Below are 17,731 nucleotides of genomic sequence, written 5' to 3'. Positions count from 1 at the left end.
CGAGACCAAAACCGTCATTCCCTACTTGTCCTAGTCCAAATAGAGTTCCTAATTAAAGGTTTCTTTTACGAAAGTTAGTTATAATCCAATATTAGTCATGGTAATTTTTTAAAAATAGGGGGTGACAAAATAACTCGTGGTTAGCCGTCAGTTACGAGCATCCGGTATTTACAAACAGACCCATCCTCGCCACCAACTGAAGGGCTGGGGCACGAGGCGTGGAGATCTAGAGAGAGAATGGTCGGGCCCACTTGGTGGGCTGACCAAGTTAGGGCGCCAAGCTGGGCCCGGAAGCGTTGACTTTGTCAGCAGCCTCCTGAGCAAGCTTTCTCTTAAGTTTCTTCTTGAAAAGTGCGGCGGCGTCGGGCTTGGCAGCCAGAGGGTTGCCGTTTTGCGGGAGGGTTTGACTTCCGTTGACCAAGGGCAGAGCTAGCGCCTTGCCGGTCAACAGGAGTGGCTGCTCGGTGGGGTCCGCAAGGAGTTGCTGGGCGGCGGGGTCAAGGTTGAACGCGGCCGTGGCTGTGGCTGTCGACACCGCCAGCTTCTTCCTCTTCGTCCTCTCCTCCGCCCTAAACTGGAGAAATCAACCAGGTGTCAGTCCGAGGAAGAGTGAGAAAGATGGAAGATGAATGATCTGTAGAGGAAGAGAGAGAGAGAGGGGAAGAGTGAGAAAGAGATGGAGACAGATAGATTCGTCCTGAATGGAAGGGAGAGGAATAGATGGACAGAGAGAGAGTGGGATCAGTACAAAGATGAAGAGTGAGAAAGAGATGGGCACAGAGAGAGAGGGAGAGAGAGAAAGAGATGGGCGGAGAGAGCGAGGAAGAGTGAGAAAGAGATGGGCAGAGAGAGAGAGGGAGAGTGAGAAAGAGATGGGCGGAGAGAGTGAGGAAGAGAAGGGCAGAGAGAGAGGAAGAGTGAGAAAGAGATGGGCAGAGAGAGAGAGAGGAAGAGTGAGAAAGAGATGGGCAGAGCGAGAGAGGGAGAGTGAGAAAGAGGGGCGGAGAGAGCGAGGAAGAGTGAGAAAGAGATGGGCAGAGAGAGAGAGAAGAAGAGTGAGAAAGAGATGGGCAGAGAGAGAGGGAGGGAGAGAAAGAGATGGGCAGAGAGAGAGAGAGGAAGAGAGAAAGAGAGGAAGAGTGAGAGGGAGATGGGCAGAGAGAGAGAGAGAGGAAGAGAGAAAGAGAGGAAGAGTGAGAGGGAGATGGGCAGAGAGAGAGAGAGGAAGAGTTAGAAAGAGATGGGCAGAGAGAAAGAGAGGAAGAGTGAGAAAGTGATGGAGACAGTGGATCATTCTGTTTGTAAGGGGCATAGGCCCACTTGCTCAATCAATCACCAAATGGTGCATGCTGGATGATACCAAACTCAATTCTTTTGCATTGGTAGGGGTGATCAGTCTAAAGTTGAAGGCTGAGGAATTAAAGGACAGAGAGAGAGAGAGAGCGTGATCAGTTCGAAGACAAAGAACGAGAAAGCGATAGGCAGAGAGAAAGGAAGAGTGAGAAAGAGATGGAGACAGTGGTTGGTTCAAAGTGGAATGCTGAGCAATAGATGCAGAGAGAGAGAGAGAGATTGGTACAAAGACGAAGAGTAAGGAGACGGAATGCTGAGGAAAAGATGTACAGATAGAGAGAGTGTGATAGGAGTAAAGATGAAGAGTGAGAAAGAGATCGACAGAGTGAGTGAATGGCAGAAAGCAAGAGTGAGAAAGAGGAGAGACGTAGAAAGATCAGTGAGGGAAGAGTGAGAAAGAGATGGACAGAGAAACTGGCTTGCGGAAAAGTGAGAAAAAGAAGAGCCGTAGATATATCAGTGAGGGAAGAGAGAGAAAGAGATCAAGAAGGAGAGTGACTGGCAGATAGAGGAAGAGAGAGAATGCGGATAGAGGTAGAGAGATCAGAGAGGGAAGAATGAGAATGATTGAGAGAGAGAGAGATGGGTACAAAGATAACCGGCAAGAATTTCCAATAAGATCTGCAACCCTATCCCAAAGAACTCACCTTATAAATTGCATAAATACTAGTTAAGAAAGCAACAAAACAAATTTCCCAAGTAAAATACATTCAAAGGGACAAACGCAAATTGAACGTCTTACGGTATTAAATCGCGCAAACAGAAAACTCCATCCGATCACATAATTAAATCAAGACGATGAATTAAATGAGACAAAACCTGCTGCCTGTGAAGAGTTTTCCTTCTCTCCTTTGCTCTATAAATCGCATCTTTGATCCCCACATTGTCCATATAACCATTGGGCCATAGCTCCGCAAGCTGCATAATCATAATAAATAAATGGAAATAAAACTCTGAACAAGTTGGATTTAAGAATTCAAAAGCCAAGGTAAAGAACGCTGCATACAAAGAATAAATTCCAATAGATTCACAAGACAAGAAGACGAGATACTACCTCTACGTACAGCTTGCGCATCTGGGGACCTTTATCCTCGTCCATTCCCTAAAATGGAATAAAATAAATATCATCTGTATCTTGGTCTGGTAAAAGTAAGAAATTGGAATTTTCAAAAAAAAAAAGTAAGAAATTGGGCGATCAATTATCTAGCTGAATTGAAAAAGTAACAGTTCATACTGATATTTTGCCTTTTTAATATTTTACTCATTTTTAAACGGCTAATTGGATGTTTTGATGTGGATAATTATGAGGAATATGCAGTCACCTCTACATAGAGTTCATAAAGGTCGCAGATTCTGTCTTCGATTGCATCATCCATGCTGCTTCTTGGTTTGGGTGCCTTTCTCTCTTCATCACCGATAGACTCTTGGAAATCGTCTGAGAAACTATCTTGTTGCTCTGGAATCTGTAGAGTGTGGAAAATTGTTGTGTTTTATCGTCCAAAAAATACAAAAGACAGAATAAGAATAAGTAAAACAAAAGAAAAACTGATCCTCGGCTGCACCCTTTTCAGGAATATCTTCTCTGCTGCAGGAATTCGAAAACAATCGAACTTTCTTCCCTCACGTTTAAATAAGATTAAAAGCTTTTGTTTTGGGGATCGAAGCCTTTTCCAAATTGATTCAACAAAATTATTCTCTAAAGAACAATGCAGCCCACTTTTAATAATGTAATATTCCTCGATTAAGCACGTTCAACGCATCTGCTCCCAATTCAAATGCTGATAAATAAGTGGGTTGATTACTTTTTGGTCGTAGTTTAGGGAAAAAGGGAGCTAATACTAATCAGACTAGTAAAACCTACAAAACAGTTTATCTAACTTCAAAAACCAGACACGGGATCCAACTTTACAATGGTTCCCTTTTCTCTCCACAGGCTGCAGGGACAGGGTTGGCCGACGATTACAAATGACGATGACGGTGACCACATGAGTGCTGGAAACCGGATGAAAAATGACGAGAGTCATTCGTCATTATCATCGTTCACTCGTCATCATTCTAGTTGACGTGAAACTCTACTCTAAAACCCCCTTCTTCCACAAATGGATGAACATTCATCATCACCCTTAAAGTGGAAGAATCATGAAGACAACCATGATGATAACTATGACAATGATGGCTCTTGAAATCCTGATGACTTATGTGTCTTCGCCGTTATCTAGTTGTCAGCATGATTGTTGACATTGAACGCAAGAGACAGTCGTGATGATCTAAATGTGAGGATGTGATCAAAATGTTAATGATTCAGCAGGCCACTTTGGCTGCATATCCCTGGATTTGTCCCCCGCCAATGTGGTGATCGGTCTGGAACCATTTGAATTTAAAGCTATGCACCAGCTGTAAGCCACTTATGCAGATGGAGGGGTCAGAGCCATAGCAACTGAGATTCTAGATGCCAAGTTCCTTCCCCTGTTCCAGATAGCAGCTTCAAGCTGATATATTTGACTACAATCAGAGTTGACAGCTTTGTCTTCCTCTGGCCCTTCTGTCATTGTTCCTTAGCAAGATCGTGTCACAGGGAGTTTATCTGCTCAAGTTTGTCAAAGAAATGGCAACTGAACTCACTCACAATTCTGACGCACTCGCAGTAATTTTGCCAAAACGTAGAGACCAATGGCATCTCAGAGGTTGACATTGATGCCGGCATGATAAGATCCCCCAGCTGCGTGAAGGGCATTATCGTCATTTCGCTATGTTTCCTTTCCCTCTATGTTCCCTTTAAATAGCACAGCCCTCCTTGGAGGAGGGCAGACAGACGGTTATTCTCTTAAGTGAATGTTGGTCCTCTCTCCCCCTCTCGTCTCTTCTTACATCCAAGCTTCGTCTCCCTCTACAATCCCAGTCCTAGTGATCGTCTCTGCTTCACCGCGTCTTCAGACGGCTCGTCCCCCGGTCGATCTCTACCTCCCCTACTCGGCCTTCTCCCCTACCCTTCTTGTTTCACCTCTCCACCCCGGGAATTCCTACCTCCCCTCGTCCTCTACTCCTTCCGATACAAACCTAGATCAAGGTTCATACCGCGGCACAGATACCACGTTAAATCCAGAGGACCGTCTTCTTGTACTGTCTGAATCTATCTTGGCAGATTTCAACCATAAATTGTGGTGTGCCTGCAGCTACCTCGAATGGCTGGCTGGCGTTGACTCAAACACGAAGCCAAAGCTCAACCTGTCTGTGGCTCTCATTCAGTGCAACTAGCTCAATGGTCCTTTTAAAGGGCCAGAAGAAGACAGAGACTTCGACTCAGATTGTATTCAGATATACCCGCGTGAAGCCGCAATCTGGACCAAGGAAAGGAACCTGACATCAAGAATCTCCGCCGCTACGGAGATTTTAGGGGAAGGTTCATGGTACAGAGACTGTATAGGGCTCTAAAGGTTCATGAGGTGAGACGGGCCGACTTGTCTTGAGGGCGAGCCCCTCGACAAATAGATTCTTCTCAATAGAATGTTGAACGATATCTACAATTGAGAAATGATTCTTGAATAAGCAGTGGGAAAGATAAGTGAAGACAAGAAGAAAGAACAATTCTTGATACACAAACAAAGAGATTACAAGGGGTTTTATAGGGAGCCCTAATGGGCTAATAATAGAAAGGGCCCTTAATGGGCTAATAATAGAAAGGAGCTAATAATAGAAAGAAGAAAAGAAAAAAGGAAAGGAGACAATAATGTCAACACTCCCCCTCAAGCTGGAGCGTGGATGTTTTCCACACCCAGCTTGGAACAGAGCTCCTCAAACCGAGGGGCATGAAGCCCTTTGGTGAAGATGTCTGCAAGCTGTTCAGCTGACGGAACATATGGCATGCAGAAATTTCCCGACTCAAGCTTCTCTTTAATGAAATGTCGATGGATCTCAATGTGTTTTGTACGATCATGCTGGACGGGATCATGAGCAATGCTGATAGCCGATTTGTTGTCACAGAACAGTTGAACAGGGGAAGAAACCGGACACCTTAGTTCACGAAGCAGTTGGGTAATCCAAAGTGCTTCACAAAGACCATGCGCAAGGGCACGGAACTCCGCTTCAGCACTTGATCGAGAGACCACTTTCTGTTTCTTACTCCTCCAAGTAATAAGATTGCCTCCCAAGAAGGTGCAGTACCCAGAGGTCAACGGACGATCAACCACAGATCCTGCATAATCGGCATCAGTGTAGACTTCTAGACGCAGACCACTGTGACGACGAAACATTAATCCACGGCCAATGGTGCCCTTCAAGAAACGGAGGAGGCGATGGGCAGCATGAAGATGACTCATTCGAGGGTTCTGCATAAACTGACTTAGAACACCCACTGTATATGCAATGTCGGGACGGGTGTGGGTGAGATAGAGCAGTTTGCCCACAAGTCTTCGATATTGTCCGGGCTCAGCCGGATTTTCATTCTCATCCGCACCAAGTCGATGACTCACATCAATCAGTGTCGAAATAGGCTTGGAGTCTTCCTTTCCCAGCTCGCAAAGAAGATCCACTGTATATTTCCGCTGACAGATGAAAATCCCACTCGAAGAATAAGCCACCTCAATACCAAGAAAATATCGTAATGGGCCAAGATGACGTATGGCAAAGTCCGACGACAGATACATAGCCAGCTGAGTAATGGACTCCGTATCATCACCCGTGATGATAATGTCATCCACGTACCACGAAGAATAGCCACTCCCCCGGACGTGGAATGACGGTAGAAAAGCGTGTGATCTCCATTACACTGACGGTATCCCCGGTTCTTCATGGCCATGGTGAAACGGCCAAACCAAGCACGAGGAGATTGCTTCAAACCGTACAGCGCTTTCTTCAGGCGACAAACAACTGAACTCGGAGTAGACGGCACTAAGGAGGCATATCCAGGAGGTAAGGCCATATAGATCTCCTCAGTCAAATCACCATGAAGAAAAGCATTCTTGACATCATATTGCTGCAATATCCAGCCCGATCGTGGCAAGAGCCAAGAGAATCCGCACAGCGTTCATCTTGGCCACCAGGGCAAACGTTTCCTGATAATCAATGCCATACTGTTGGGTGAACCCTTGCGCCACAACACGTGCCTTGTGCCTTTCAATAGAGCCGTCGGAATTGTGCTTTACAGCATAAACCCAACGACTGCCAACCAAGTGCTTGCCCAGCGGTAGTGGAACCAGATCCCATGTGTCATTTAGGGCAAGTGCTTGTAGCTCCTCCTCCATTGCCCGACGCCAATGAGGAAGAGAGAGGGCTACGTCCACCGTCTTTGGAAGGGAGATAGTGTCAAGGGAGGTGAGAAGAGCGTGGTAGGATGGGGAAAGACGATGAGATGAGATGGATGCGGCTAATGGATACAATGGAGAAGGATGAGGGCAAGACACAAGAGCTAATGAAGGATTTTCAAGAGGAGTGAATGAGGAGGATGAGGGAACTTCAGGGGTAGGAGGAACACGAGGCTTGCGACGAGCAAGAGTGATACCATAGCGTTTTTCTGGCGGGCAACGGCGTATAGGTAAAGGGGCACAACATAGTGGGATAGAGGGATCCGATGGGGACTCTGCAGGAGGGTTCGATGAAGCAGAGGATGGATCTTTAGTAAGGACAGGTGGATTTGGGATTGGTGCAGGCAGAGGATCAGAGGACAAGGTGTTCATGGGAATATCAGATGGAGGCTCTTCGAGAGGAACAGGCAAGGAAGGACTTGGGACAGGTGAGAGGAGATGAGTTAGGAAGAATAAGAAATTCAAGGGGATCTGATTGAGGTGGTAAAGAAGGAGAAGGTGGAGAAGAAGAGGGGTAATACGGAGTGAATTCGTCAAAGGTAGCATCCTTGGTGACAATAAATCGACGAGAGGGTGGATGATAACATCGATAACCCTTTTGAGTAGAAGCATAGCCGACGAAGACACATTGGATGGCCCGAGGATCAAGCTTGTCACGACCAAGATGGTGGTTAGGAGCAAAGCAAATGCACCCAAAGACACGAGGGGTAAGATAGGTTCGGAGAGAAATGTTGGGGAAGGAATGCTGGAGACAATCAATGGGAGTAGAGTAGTTAAGTACGCGAGACGGAAGACGGTTGAGAAGATGAATGGCAGTTAGGACAGCTTCAGCCCAAAAATACTTTGGCACATGCATGTGAAATAAGAGGCTCCGAGCCATTTCAAAAATGTGACGAAATTTTCGTTCTGCAACTCCATTTTGCTGGGGGGTGTAAGGACATGTGGTTTCATGGATGATGCCTTTTTCTTGGAAGAAAGTACTTAACGTGGAATTGACATAGTCTCGGGCATTGTCGGAGCGGGCGAATAGAAGTGCAGAATTGAGTTTGAATGAGAGAGTAGAACTGAGGAATAACAAGGAGATCTCTGATTTATTTTTCAAGAGATAGGCCCACGTGAAACGAGTAGCGTCATCAATGAATATACATAACCACCGAGCACCGGACGTGCTATGAACAGGGGAGGGTCCCCACACGTCGGTGTGAACAAGAGCAAAAGGAGTCGTCAAATGGGAAGAAGAAATAGGATACGTAGTACGATGATGTTTAGCAATTCGACAAGCATCACAAACAAAGCGGTCCACAGAGTGGCCTTGGAAAAGTTTTGGAAATTAATGATAAAGAGTAGCAAAGGATGGATGGCCAAGGCGTCGATGGAGAAGCCACAAACGCTCATGAGACGCCGAAAGGGGAACTGCAGCGGCAGCAACAGCGAGGATAGACAAGGGAGATCGAACAAGATAGAGACCCTCATGCTCCTCAGCAATGGAAATCGTCCTCCCCGACACCTTATCACGATAAAAACAGGTATTAGGAGTGAATGTAAGATCTTGGTTCAGATCACGAACAAGGCAGGATAAAGAAAGAAGATGATGAGCAAGCCGTGGAACATGAAGGACTTTAGTGAGGTTCATCGAAGGAGAGAGAGACACACGACCAATCCCAGCCACAGTGAGAAGATCACCGGAAGCTGTTTTAACTTTGGAGGAGCCGAAAACGGGTTCATAGGTCACAAAAGCTCTAGGATTGGGTGTCATGTGGGTAGTGGCACCAGAGTCAAGAAGCCAAGTGGATGATGATGACGACAACGATGGCGAAGGAGGAGGAGAAGGCATGGTGGACATACCCGCGTTAGCTAGAGAGCACGAGCCCACGACTGGAGGGTCAAGCAATCGCCGAAGACGTTCCACTTCTTCAGGTGTAAAGCCGGGAAGAGAAGCACTCGCCGAAGACGCTCCAGTTGGAAGAAGACCATAGGACAGAGGCACTTGACCAGGCATCGGTACTTGGTTGACAGAAGGTGCAACCGTAGCGAGATTGCTCTGTTGTGTTCGCTTCCGTTGAAGCTTAAAGCACGTCTCCTTGGAGTGACCCCGCTTTTTGCAGTAATTGCAGAAAAGGGAAGGATCACCTTTGGAGGATTCCTCAGTCCGAGTAGATGGACCACGAGACGAAGCTCCTGCTCCAGTCGATGTGGTCGTCACCGAGGAGCGCGTGGAGGAAGACGAATGTGCTACAAGTGCAGAAGCCGGGGTCTGGGACTGCTGAAAGCGAGATTCTTCAATTCTCGCGCTGCGAAGCGCATCCTTGAAGGAAAGCTCTTTCTCCCGGTGTATAAGCTGAGCCCGTACCGCTTCATATTCCGGGTTAAGTCCTATAAGGAACTGAAAAACCCGAAGTTGAAGAGTGTACTTGCGATCCACCGAGTGAGGGTCCGGAGGCATGTAGTGATCAATCTCATTCCACAGAGAAATGAGTTCTGTGCTGTACTCCATGATCGTCCTGTCTCCTTGACGCAGATTGGCGGCCCGATGCACTAGCTCATACAGTGTGGCAATATTATTTTTCTTGGAGTGGCTGTCAAGGGCCGCTTCCCACACGGCCCGGGCAGACTCAAGAGACAGAAATTCACCCTTGATACTCGGTGAAATACTATCCAAAAGCCATCGATGGACCACCCCTTCAACGTCTAGCCAGTCATAGTACTTGGAGTCTGTCTTGGAAGGCCCTTCTTCAAGTAAATGACGCATCAGTCGTCCCTTGAGAGTAATCTGGACATATTGCTGCCACTGAAGAAGGTTAAAGCCGGTGAACATCCCATCTGGAGGCATCCGAGGCAGAGAAAACGGTCCAGGTGAAGCCGACCAATTCCCCGACTCAAGAGGTGCCTCCGAAGCATTTGACGTTTGACCCACACTGGGTGGCGTCGATGCTGGCGTCGATTCTGGCGTCACACCGGAAACCGATACAGGCTCCGTCATCTTGATCACAGAATGAAGTGTCGCACGAGGAGCACACGGCTGCAGGAACGCCCGCGGCTATTGGCTGCGTGCGCGGCTGAAGAGTCGAGGAGGGAGCGCGACGCGACCGAGGAGAGCGCGGTCGAGAGGAAGCGACGCTGCCGAGAGAGAAGCGCAGGCGAGGAGGGAGCGCGGTGCGGGAAGCCGGAAATGTGGCCGGAAAGAAGCTGCGCCGCCAGGAGCAGGTAGCCAACCGGAAGGAGAAGGAGCTCAAGATCGTGGCGAATGTAGAAACGCCAGAGATCGGGCTACGGTCGAGCCCAGGAACCCGGATTAGGGTTAGGGTTAGGACTATGATACCATGAAGACAAGAAGAAAGAACAATTCTTGATACACAAACAAAGAGATTACAAGGGGTTTTATAGGGAGCCCTAATGGGCTAATAATAGAAAGGGCCCTTAATGGGCTAATAATAGAAAGGAGCTAATAATAGAAAGAAGAAAATAAAAAAGGAAAGGAGACAATAATGTCAACAATAAGAACCTTTGCTTTTGAATGTGTGACGCGTGCTTTTATCATCTCAGTGACTTCCTTTTTTATTTGTTGGAATCTGTCACTTTTTTCCTGTTTTGCTGAAAGCCCCCGTTCAACCATTTCCTTCAAGTTCCTCTGACCAAAATATTAAATTAAGAATCATTTCTGTGACCGAACTAGATGACATCAAAATTAACAGAAGAATAGTAAAAACTCATTTCAAAATTTTAAAATATCACATAAGTTGCCAGATAAAGACGAACACCTTATGAGAGTTAATTCTAACTTAAACAAGGGGTACATCGTAAGTGCACTTGAAAACTAAGGCTCATTGTCAATGATTCAGGTCAGCGGTTTCTGCCTCAGAAAGTCGAAAGACAAAATAATGACATGCCACGTATGACACCATTTATAAATCAAGTAATATTGCACTCTAGATAAAAGTTCTAAAAGCATTAAACCATACCACATCCACCACCCATAATTGCAAATTACTGAACAAAAGGAATAAAATCTGGGGATTATTTTATATTTCTCAAGTATGGACCTTAAACCATATACCAAGTCTAAAAAATGCAGGATAAGAGTCCAATATATTCGTGAACGAGGTAATACCTTCAATGTTTTTCGCTGAACGAGGTGCCCAACGATGCTCATAAGACGGTCAAGCAGATCATCTTCTTTTACTTTTCCTTGGCTGGCCTGTACACCCGAAGGCACAAGCTGAAGTAAAACTCATAACCTCTCCAAATAGAAATCTCATTACAAACTGAGAATCATTCGGACATTAAAACTAATAACTTAACAAAGAAATACACAGAAAAAAACGAAATTATAAAAATATTTTCTTGAGTATCTACGTTGTACTGATAATTAGAGATTTACATGTCAAATACAAGCAATTTCTTTCAACTCCAGTTAGGTCTCCATTGAGGACGATCTTGGAAGGGTACAGATAGATAGATAGAGAGAGAGAGGGGGGGGGGAGAGAGAGAGAGAGAGAGAGGTAGAAGTAAGAATATATATTAGCCCCAATGGAACCTGAACCCTCTCTGGGCAGATCTCCCCACCAATCTGACTACTTTTTCACTACTCTCCTTTGGGAAGGATAACATGTGTTTAAAGGGGCATTGCTCTTAATGATAAAAAAACTAAATACCCCCATTAATAGAGTTGGCGATCCGAACGGAATCTTTATGGCATAACAGAGATATTTGGAAAAATGCAGGTCGTCAATTAATTTAGCAGGTTCCTAAAGATAGAGAGATTACAAAAGATAGTATTGTGTTGGTCAAATAGGGCCTCGGCCAGCCTCTCCCTCCACCAGCATGTACGAGGTCAAATAGGGATCGGCATTTACGAGGTCAGCTCCGTGACTAGGGAAGGACACGAACCGGTCTCGGTCGGGTTTTACCGAAAACCTAAACCTAGACCTGAAGTTCGGTCCAGTCTCGGTCCGGGCTTGGTCTGGTCTGGTCTTCGGTCGGTCATGCTGACTAGTCAATGTTAAGTTGACTTGGTCTTCTTGCTGCATCTAAAGTCATCTCTGGTGCTGAAGCAGTGTTGAATGATGAGAGAGTGAGAGGGGATAGTGAAAGAGTGAGAATGAGAGAGGGAGAGAGTGACACTGAAATAGTGTAACGGCAGAGAGAATACCAAAGGAAGAGCGAGAGAGAGAGTGTGAGAGGGAGAGAGGGAGAGAGGGAGCAGGTAAGAAGGAGAGTACAAGAGAGAAAGAGGAAGAGAGTGAGAGATGGAGAGAGGGGGAACGAGAGGGGGAGAGCCTGAGAGGGAAGTAAGTGGGAGAGAGGGAGAGGGAGCAGGCGAGAGGGAGGGAGTTCAATAGAGAGAGATTGTGAGAGGGAGAGAGTGTGTGAGAGAATGAGAGAGGGAGAGAGCAGGAGAGAGGGTGACAGAGAGAGGGAGAGGGAGGGGGTGACAGTGAGTGGGAGAAAGAATGAGAGGACTTGAGAGAGAGGGAGAGAGGAAGAGAGGGAGAGCAGGAGAGAGTTTGAGAGAGAAGGGGAGAGAGGGAGAGAGGATGAACCTTGAGAGAGAGGAGAGGGAGAGCAGGAGAGAGGGTGAGAGAGAGAGGGAGAGAGGAAGAGAGTGCGAGAGAGAGATGGCCTTGAGAGAGAGGGAGAGCGGAGTGAGAGAGTGAGAGAGAGAGGGGGGGATAGCGGGAGAGAGGGGGAGAGAGAGAGGGAGAGAACGAGATAGAGAGAGGTGGAGAGGGAGATCAGGAGAGAGGGTGAGAGAGAGGGGGAGAACGAGATAGAGAGAGGAGGAGAGGGAGATCAGAAGAGAAGGTGAGAGAGAGGGGGAGAGAACGAGATAGAGAGAGGAGGAGAGGGAGATCGGAAGAGAAGGTGAGAGAGAGGGGGAGAGAACGAGATAGAGAGAGGAGAGGGAGATCGGAAGAGAAGGTGAGAGAGAGGGGGGGAGAACGAGATAGAGAGAGGGATAGAGAGAAACAAAATGAGTGGAAGAGAATGAGAACGGGAGCAATGGAAAGAGGGATCGCAGGATGGAGAGCAAATGAGAGAGAGAGTAAGACCGGAAGAGAAAGGGAGAGAGAGAGAGAGGGAGGGAGAGAGAGAGAGAGGAAGAGCGGGTGAAAGAGTGAGGAAGAGAGGAAGGAGAACGGGAAAGAGGGCGAGAGAAAAAGGGGGAGAGAATGAGATAGGGAGACGAATAGAGGGAAAGAAAACGAGAGGGAGAGAGTGAGAACGGGACAGAGGGCGAAAGGGAGGGAGAGAGGGAGAGTGAAACCGGAACAGAGGGAGAGAAAGAGAGTGAGAGAGAACGAACGGGAGAGAGTGAGAGAGAACGAGCGGGAGAGACAACGAGAGAACGAGAGAGAGAGATAGAGGGAGAGAGAACACGCAGGCAAAGAGAGAACGAGCGGGAGAGAGGGAGAGAGGACGAAAGAGAGAGGGAGAGAGAATGGGAGAGAGAACAGAGGGAGAGGGAGCAGGTGAGAGAGAGAGTAATGGTCTTCGGTCCGGTTCGATGTGCGGTCTGACCGAACTTCGGTCAGACCACTATCTGTGACATCAAAATGCCAAGGTAAGGCCGCTTGTAATGCAATTCCTTTAATCTTTGGCAAGGATGAGTGAGGTCTATAAGTAGTGTGGGGTATTTAGGCTCATACCATGCCTAAAAACTTTGTAAAACACTAATCTTTTTATATATAAAACACCCCCTGGGGGAGAGCAGGGTTGCGGACATGGCCCCAGCCAGTTTCACCCAGCACCGTCATTTGCCAATAATAAAAAAATACAGCCTAGGTGGTCTTTCTTTCTTCCATTTTCATGACACAGGAGTAGCGTATAAACTCAAGTCAAGAATGTTGGAAAGGACACACAACACACCGATGTCAGAAAAATGGATGCAGATCGACAAACAGCGAGAGAGGGAGAGAGATGGGTGTGTGTATAAAATATATAAATATATATAGAGAGAGAGTAGAACATCTTTCAATTTTGTTAGCCAGCCATCTTATTTGTATCTTATTATCTTCCTTTTTTATTTTTCTATCTGTAAGTGGGCCCCGCATGTTATAAGTGGACCCACATGCACAAGTCACTTATGCTCTCACGTGAGAGAATAAGTGACCTAAGGATAATGGGCCCAGGCCATTTAAACAGTACTAAGCTGGTATTTAAACCAGCCCTATGACAAAAATCGTAAGAGGTGTTTTCTGTTCTTTCCTTGGAAACCCTAGCTGGAGGTGAAGGCGACAGGAGGATATCCAGAGGGAGCTGGAGGATGATTTCTAACAAATTTATGCCTATAAATTATAAAATAGACTAGAACATCTTTGAAGCAGGATCATAGGATTAAGTTCATTGTAACAGACACACCATTTAAACTTGATCACAAAAGTTAGAAATCTTACTGCCAATCTAGCTACTTTGGCGATTTTTTGCTTTATTTCCTGCGGTAACCTTTTCTTCACTTGAAGTGCGGGATCAAGATCTTGCATATCCATGCACGTTGGTCTGCCTGTATGAAGCCATTGATTGTTAATAAGGATCTTGCGGACATAACTATAGAAAAATTAAGAGCTCACATGCCGAGACAATCTTCTCCAGATCACGAATAGCTCGCTCTAGAGTAGTGCCCTTTGGCCTGATCACTACAGCACCATCGTTCACAATTGGTGATTTCTGAACAGGCGCAACAAACAAACAATCAAATTAATAATAATATAATGTCTGCTTCTCCTTTGCGTCAAAGATAAATGACCATTTTGTCCTTGAACAAATATATTAGAAATTTTAACTAAAAAGGATTTAGTGAACAGACAAAATTAGAGACTGATTTATAGAAAAAGTTTATAAAACGGAACCCAATAAAGCAATCAACCAATTCACTTAATCTTTTACAAATATATTTTAGTTAAATAACAAGTTCACTTGTTCTTTATATTTTGTTCTCTTCTTTTTCTTCCGTTCTGTAATATTGAAAAGCCAATAATTTAGTCGTGATTGTTTTCAAATTCAAATCATAAAGAAGAGTTTGAATTACTCTTACCACTCTTTGCAAGGAAAACAGGTCTCTGGGAGAGTTCAAATCAGGCAACATCTCTGAACCATTCTTTTCTGTGCGACGAATTTTCTGGCGGACCAGAGTCTCGCTGTCTTTATCCAACTTGGTGTGGGGTTCAAGTAGTTGGTAACCGCCCTTCTCTCTAGTTGACGTCAGATTTGTTGTGCTGATAGGTTTGCTGATTGTTCTCATTGACCCCGATTGGTGATTAGTAACTTCTTGATTATCAAGAGAGGAACTTAAGACATTCCTGCTTGGCAGCTTTGCAAAAGTCAGACTATCGACTCGCATTGTTGGGTCAAAATGTTTTTTCTTGAACAGTCTCTTGGATGACGTCAACTTATTCTTAATGACCTTCCTTTCGTGACCAATGTCCACGAAGGGGCTGATCATTTTAGTAGGCCCCACCAATGGGGCGCTTCTTGCTGCCGCTTTCAAACGGATGCTTCCGGCGTTCAGCATTTCCTGTGATGTGTCGTCCTTCATAGATTCTTTTCTTCTTCGTTTCTTTGGGAGCACGTTAGGCACCGAGGAGCTAGGCTCACTTCCCAGATTTTAAAAAAATGAGTTATGGAATCAGTAAATTATGTGTCGCATATAGAGGTTAAATAAATTGAATGATAACATTTTTGCTACCAGTTTGAGGAATAAATAGGATAGAGAGAGAAAGAGAGATGCTTACAGTGTTTCCAAAGCACCTCTGTTAACAAAGAAGCCGTCGTGCTTTGTTTTTTGCTTCTCGACTTCAAAGTATTCATTCTGGAATAATTAAATAGGTTAGGGATACTATAAAAAGGCATAAGTAGAATAAAACATTTCTATAACTGAAACAGAGAAAATCCGCCTCAATTGATGGGTTTGAAGATATGGTCATTTCATACTAAAAATGACACAGGAAAGGGACAGCGAAGTCTATGATGAATGATATATGGAAAATGAAGGTCAAATCTAAGAAATATATAATGATATTTCTGGTCGAGAATTCAATCATATCACCCCAAACAAAAAACTTAAAATAAAATCTGATATAGGACATAACAGTTGTACAAGAAATAGTGACTGGAAGAGTACAAACCAGTTCTGAATCATCTATAAATGAATCTTCTGTGTCATATTGATCATCATCAGGAATATCGTTGACATCCTCTTCGTCACTGCTCTCCTTACCCTGGACAAAATAGTGGGTTTTCTAGTTAAAGTAAGAGGATAAGTTTACGGACCGTATATATTATAAAGGACAACAAAATCAAGCTAGCCAAGATAAGATAGAGGCAAAGATGGAAAGTCACAAACCATGTATAGGCGTTCAATCTTCTCAATAACTGCACTAAACCTATTTGTACCAGCCTGAGCATCTTTCTGTTCCCCTTCCACTGGACGGACCTAGGCAATGCATGATAAAGTATAATGACTAAGAGAGAACTAATCAGTAAAATGGAGAGGGAAATCGCAAAACCCCAAAATAGGATAGCATTAATCAGAGGAGCTCTGTATGGTAATCCAAAAACAACCCCGTGGAAAGAAAAATCCATAGCATACAAATAAATCTTAAAACAAGAACACGTCATGATGATTAAAAGTATAATAGCTCACTATATTAAAATAAGTTACCATCTGAATTGCATGGTGACGTGGTAATTGAGAGTCAAGGAGATCATTAGTACTAAAAAAAATTAGCAAACTATCCGTGCTCTTTAAACTTCTTTCAACGAGATGTGAAAATCAAGCATTGTAGTCTCCTTCATGCCGACCCGAGAGTTTACTGGTTACCAAAAGATAAAAGTATCCGAGAACCAGGTTCAAGCTTCACGGACGTTGACATGACAATTGCAACACGATTCAACTCACAATTCCTAGGTTTAACCTTGGAGAAAGCGTCAGAAAAAACCATGAATATAATCTCCACAATTTTGTTTAATGATTGCAACTGTACATCACATCCTGTTTAATGATATAATCTCGACAATCTTGGGCAAAAAATCTCTAATTACTTCAAAGGATTACAAATGCTGGAGTAGCATGTCATCAAGATGTCAAAAAACGATAATTTCATCGGATGTCGATATATAAAGAGAAAAAACATCTGGGGCGAATGGTCGAATGAAACAATGCAGCAAAGTTATCAGCATAATCAGCGCACTCACGAATTTGCACTAACAATTCAAACTTACATGGAATCACTGAAAACTGAAATTATCTGAAAAGCGTACGCACCGCAGCAGGAGGAGCAATTCTGGACTCCAGAGCTGGATGAGCACCCGAAGGCGCCGCAAGATCTCCATTTATTTTTGATTCCCTCACAAGCCTCTTCCACGACACAATCGTAGTCTCCCCCGATTTCAGCTCAACTGTGAACCTTCTTCGCCGGCTTGGAGACGGAGAATTAGCGGGAGGCGCCGGCGAAGAAGTGAACGTCGAAGCCACCCTTCCAGAGACCGATCCGCCGCCTTTCTCCTCGTCCATCCTCTCTTCAGCCGGAGGCGGACGAGGAACAAGCGAAAAACGAAGAAATTACAGCGAAAATTACTTCCTAGGGCATCAAAATTTCCCGCTAATTGCGACGAATAAGAGAGAGAAAGCATCCAAACGGTGAAGAACACGAGATAAAATTCTTCGCAAGATCCGAAGACAGCTCCAGAAACGGAGGAATCGACCGAGTTTTCTCCTCCACTGATTTGAATCACGTCCCAATCTCGATCGCAAATCGCAATCTCCCTCTAAATCTCTCTCTCGCCGCGCGCTCGATCGAGTAGCTTAGTAGTAATTTTCTTGATATCGTGTTTGCCCCTCTTTCTGGGAATGCATTCTGCTCGGGGCCGTTACTCCCTGGACTCGTCAACGATCTCAATTTATACGGCCCATTTAACAGGGCCCAACTCGGCCCAGTATTACCGGACGAAATCAGTCGTCGTCCGTCGTTCGTCGTCCGTCGTATGTTGACGCCGGGGGCCTGTCACCTTGTCAGGTATAGTGCAAGGACGCGGGGGGGGGACGGTTTTTTCGACCTAGGACGAAAAAAATCGTCCTGCAC

General features: G+C 45.3%; 2 protein-coding genes across 3 annotated transcripts; both read right to left on the bottom strand.

Annotated features, from left to right (window-relative positions):
• Positions 1–74: 74 nt before the first annotated feature.
• LOC144705121 (ubinuclein-1-like) lies at positions 75–17,457 on the bottom strand. Of its 2 annotated transcripts, none has more exons than XM_078577659.1 (13): positions 16,915–17,457; positions 15,994–16,083; positions 15,776–15,868; positions 15,383–15,459; positions 14,686–15,244; positions 14,222–14,318; positions 14,048–14,154; positions 10,762–10,869; positions 10,156–10,281; positions 2,676–2,816; positions 2,408–2,455; positions 2,173–2,271; positions 75–574 (listed from the first exon to the last, which is right to left on the bottom strand). In XM_078577659.1, exons 1-13 carry the CDS (start codon positions 17,161–17,163, stop codon positions 269–271), a joined length of 2,100 nt encoding a protein of 699 aa, XP_078433785.1. In that variant the 5' UTR covers positions 17,164–17,457; the 3' UTR covers positions 75–268. The 2 variants fall into 2 exon arrangements, with proteins under 2 accessions (XP_078433785.1, XP_078433787.1); XM_078577661.1 differs by having other exon boundaries at positions 10,762–10,848; positions 16,915–17,456.
• On the bottom strand, positions 7,885–9,651 carry LOC144706148 (uncharacterized). The gene is made up of 2 exons (XM_078579050.1): positions 8,499–9,651; positions 7,885–8,160 (listed from the first exon to the last, which is right to left on the bottom strand). Exons 1-2 carry the CDS (start codon positions 9,631–9,633, stop codon positions 8,132–8,134), a joined length of 1,164 nt encoding a protein of 387 aa, XP_078435176.1. The 5' UTR covers positions 9,634–9,651; the 3' UTR covers positions 7,885–8,131.
• Positions 17,458–17,731: the final 274 nt, after the last annotated feature.

The sequence above is a fragment of the Wolffia australiana genome, chromosome 7 (assembly GCF_029677425.1).
Source record: "Wolffia australiana isolate 7733 chromosome 7, ASM2967742v1".
Classification (NCBI taxonomy): Eukaryota; Viridiplantae; Streptophyta; class Magnoliopsida; order Alismatales; family Araceae; genus Wolffia; species Wolffia australiana.
This window is presented reverse-complemented; position numbering and strand designations above follow the sequence as displayed.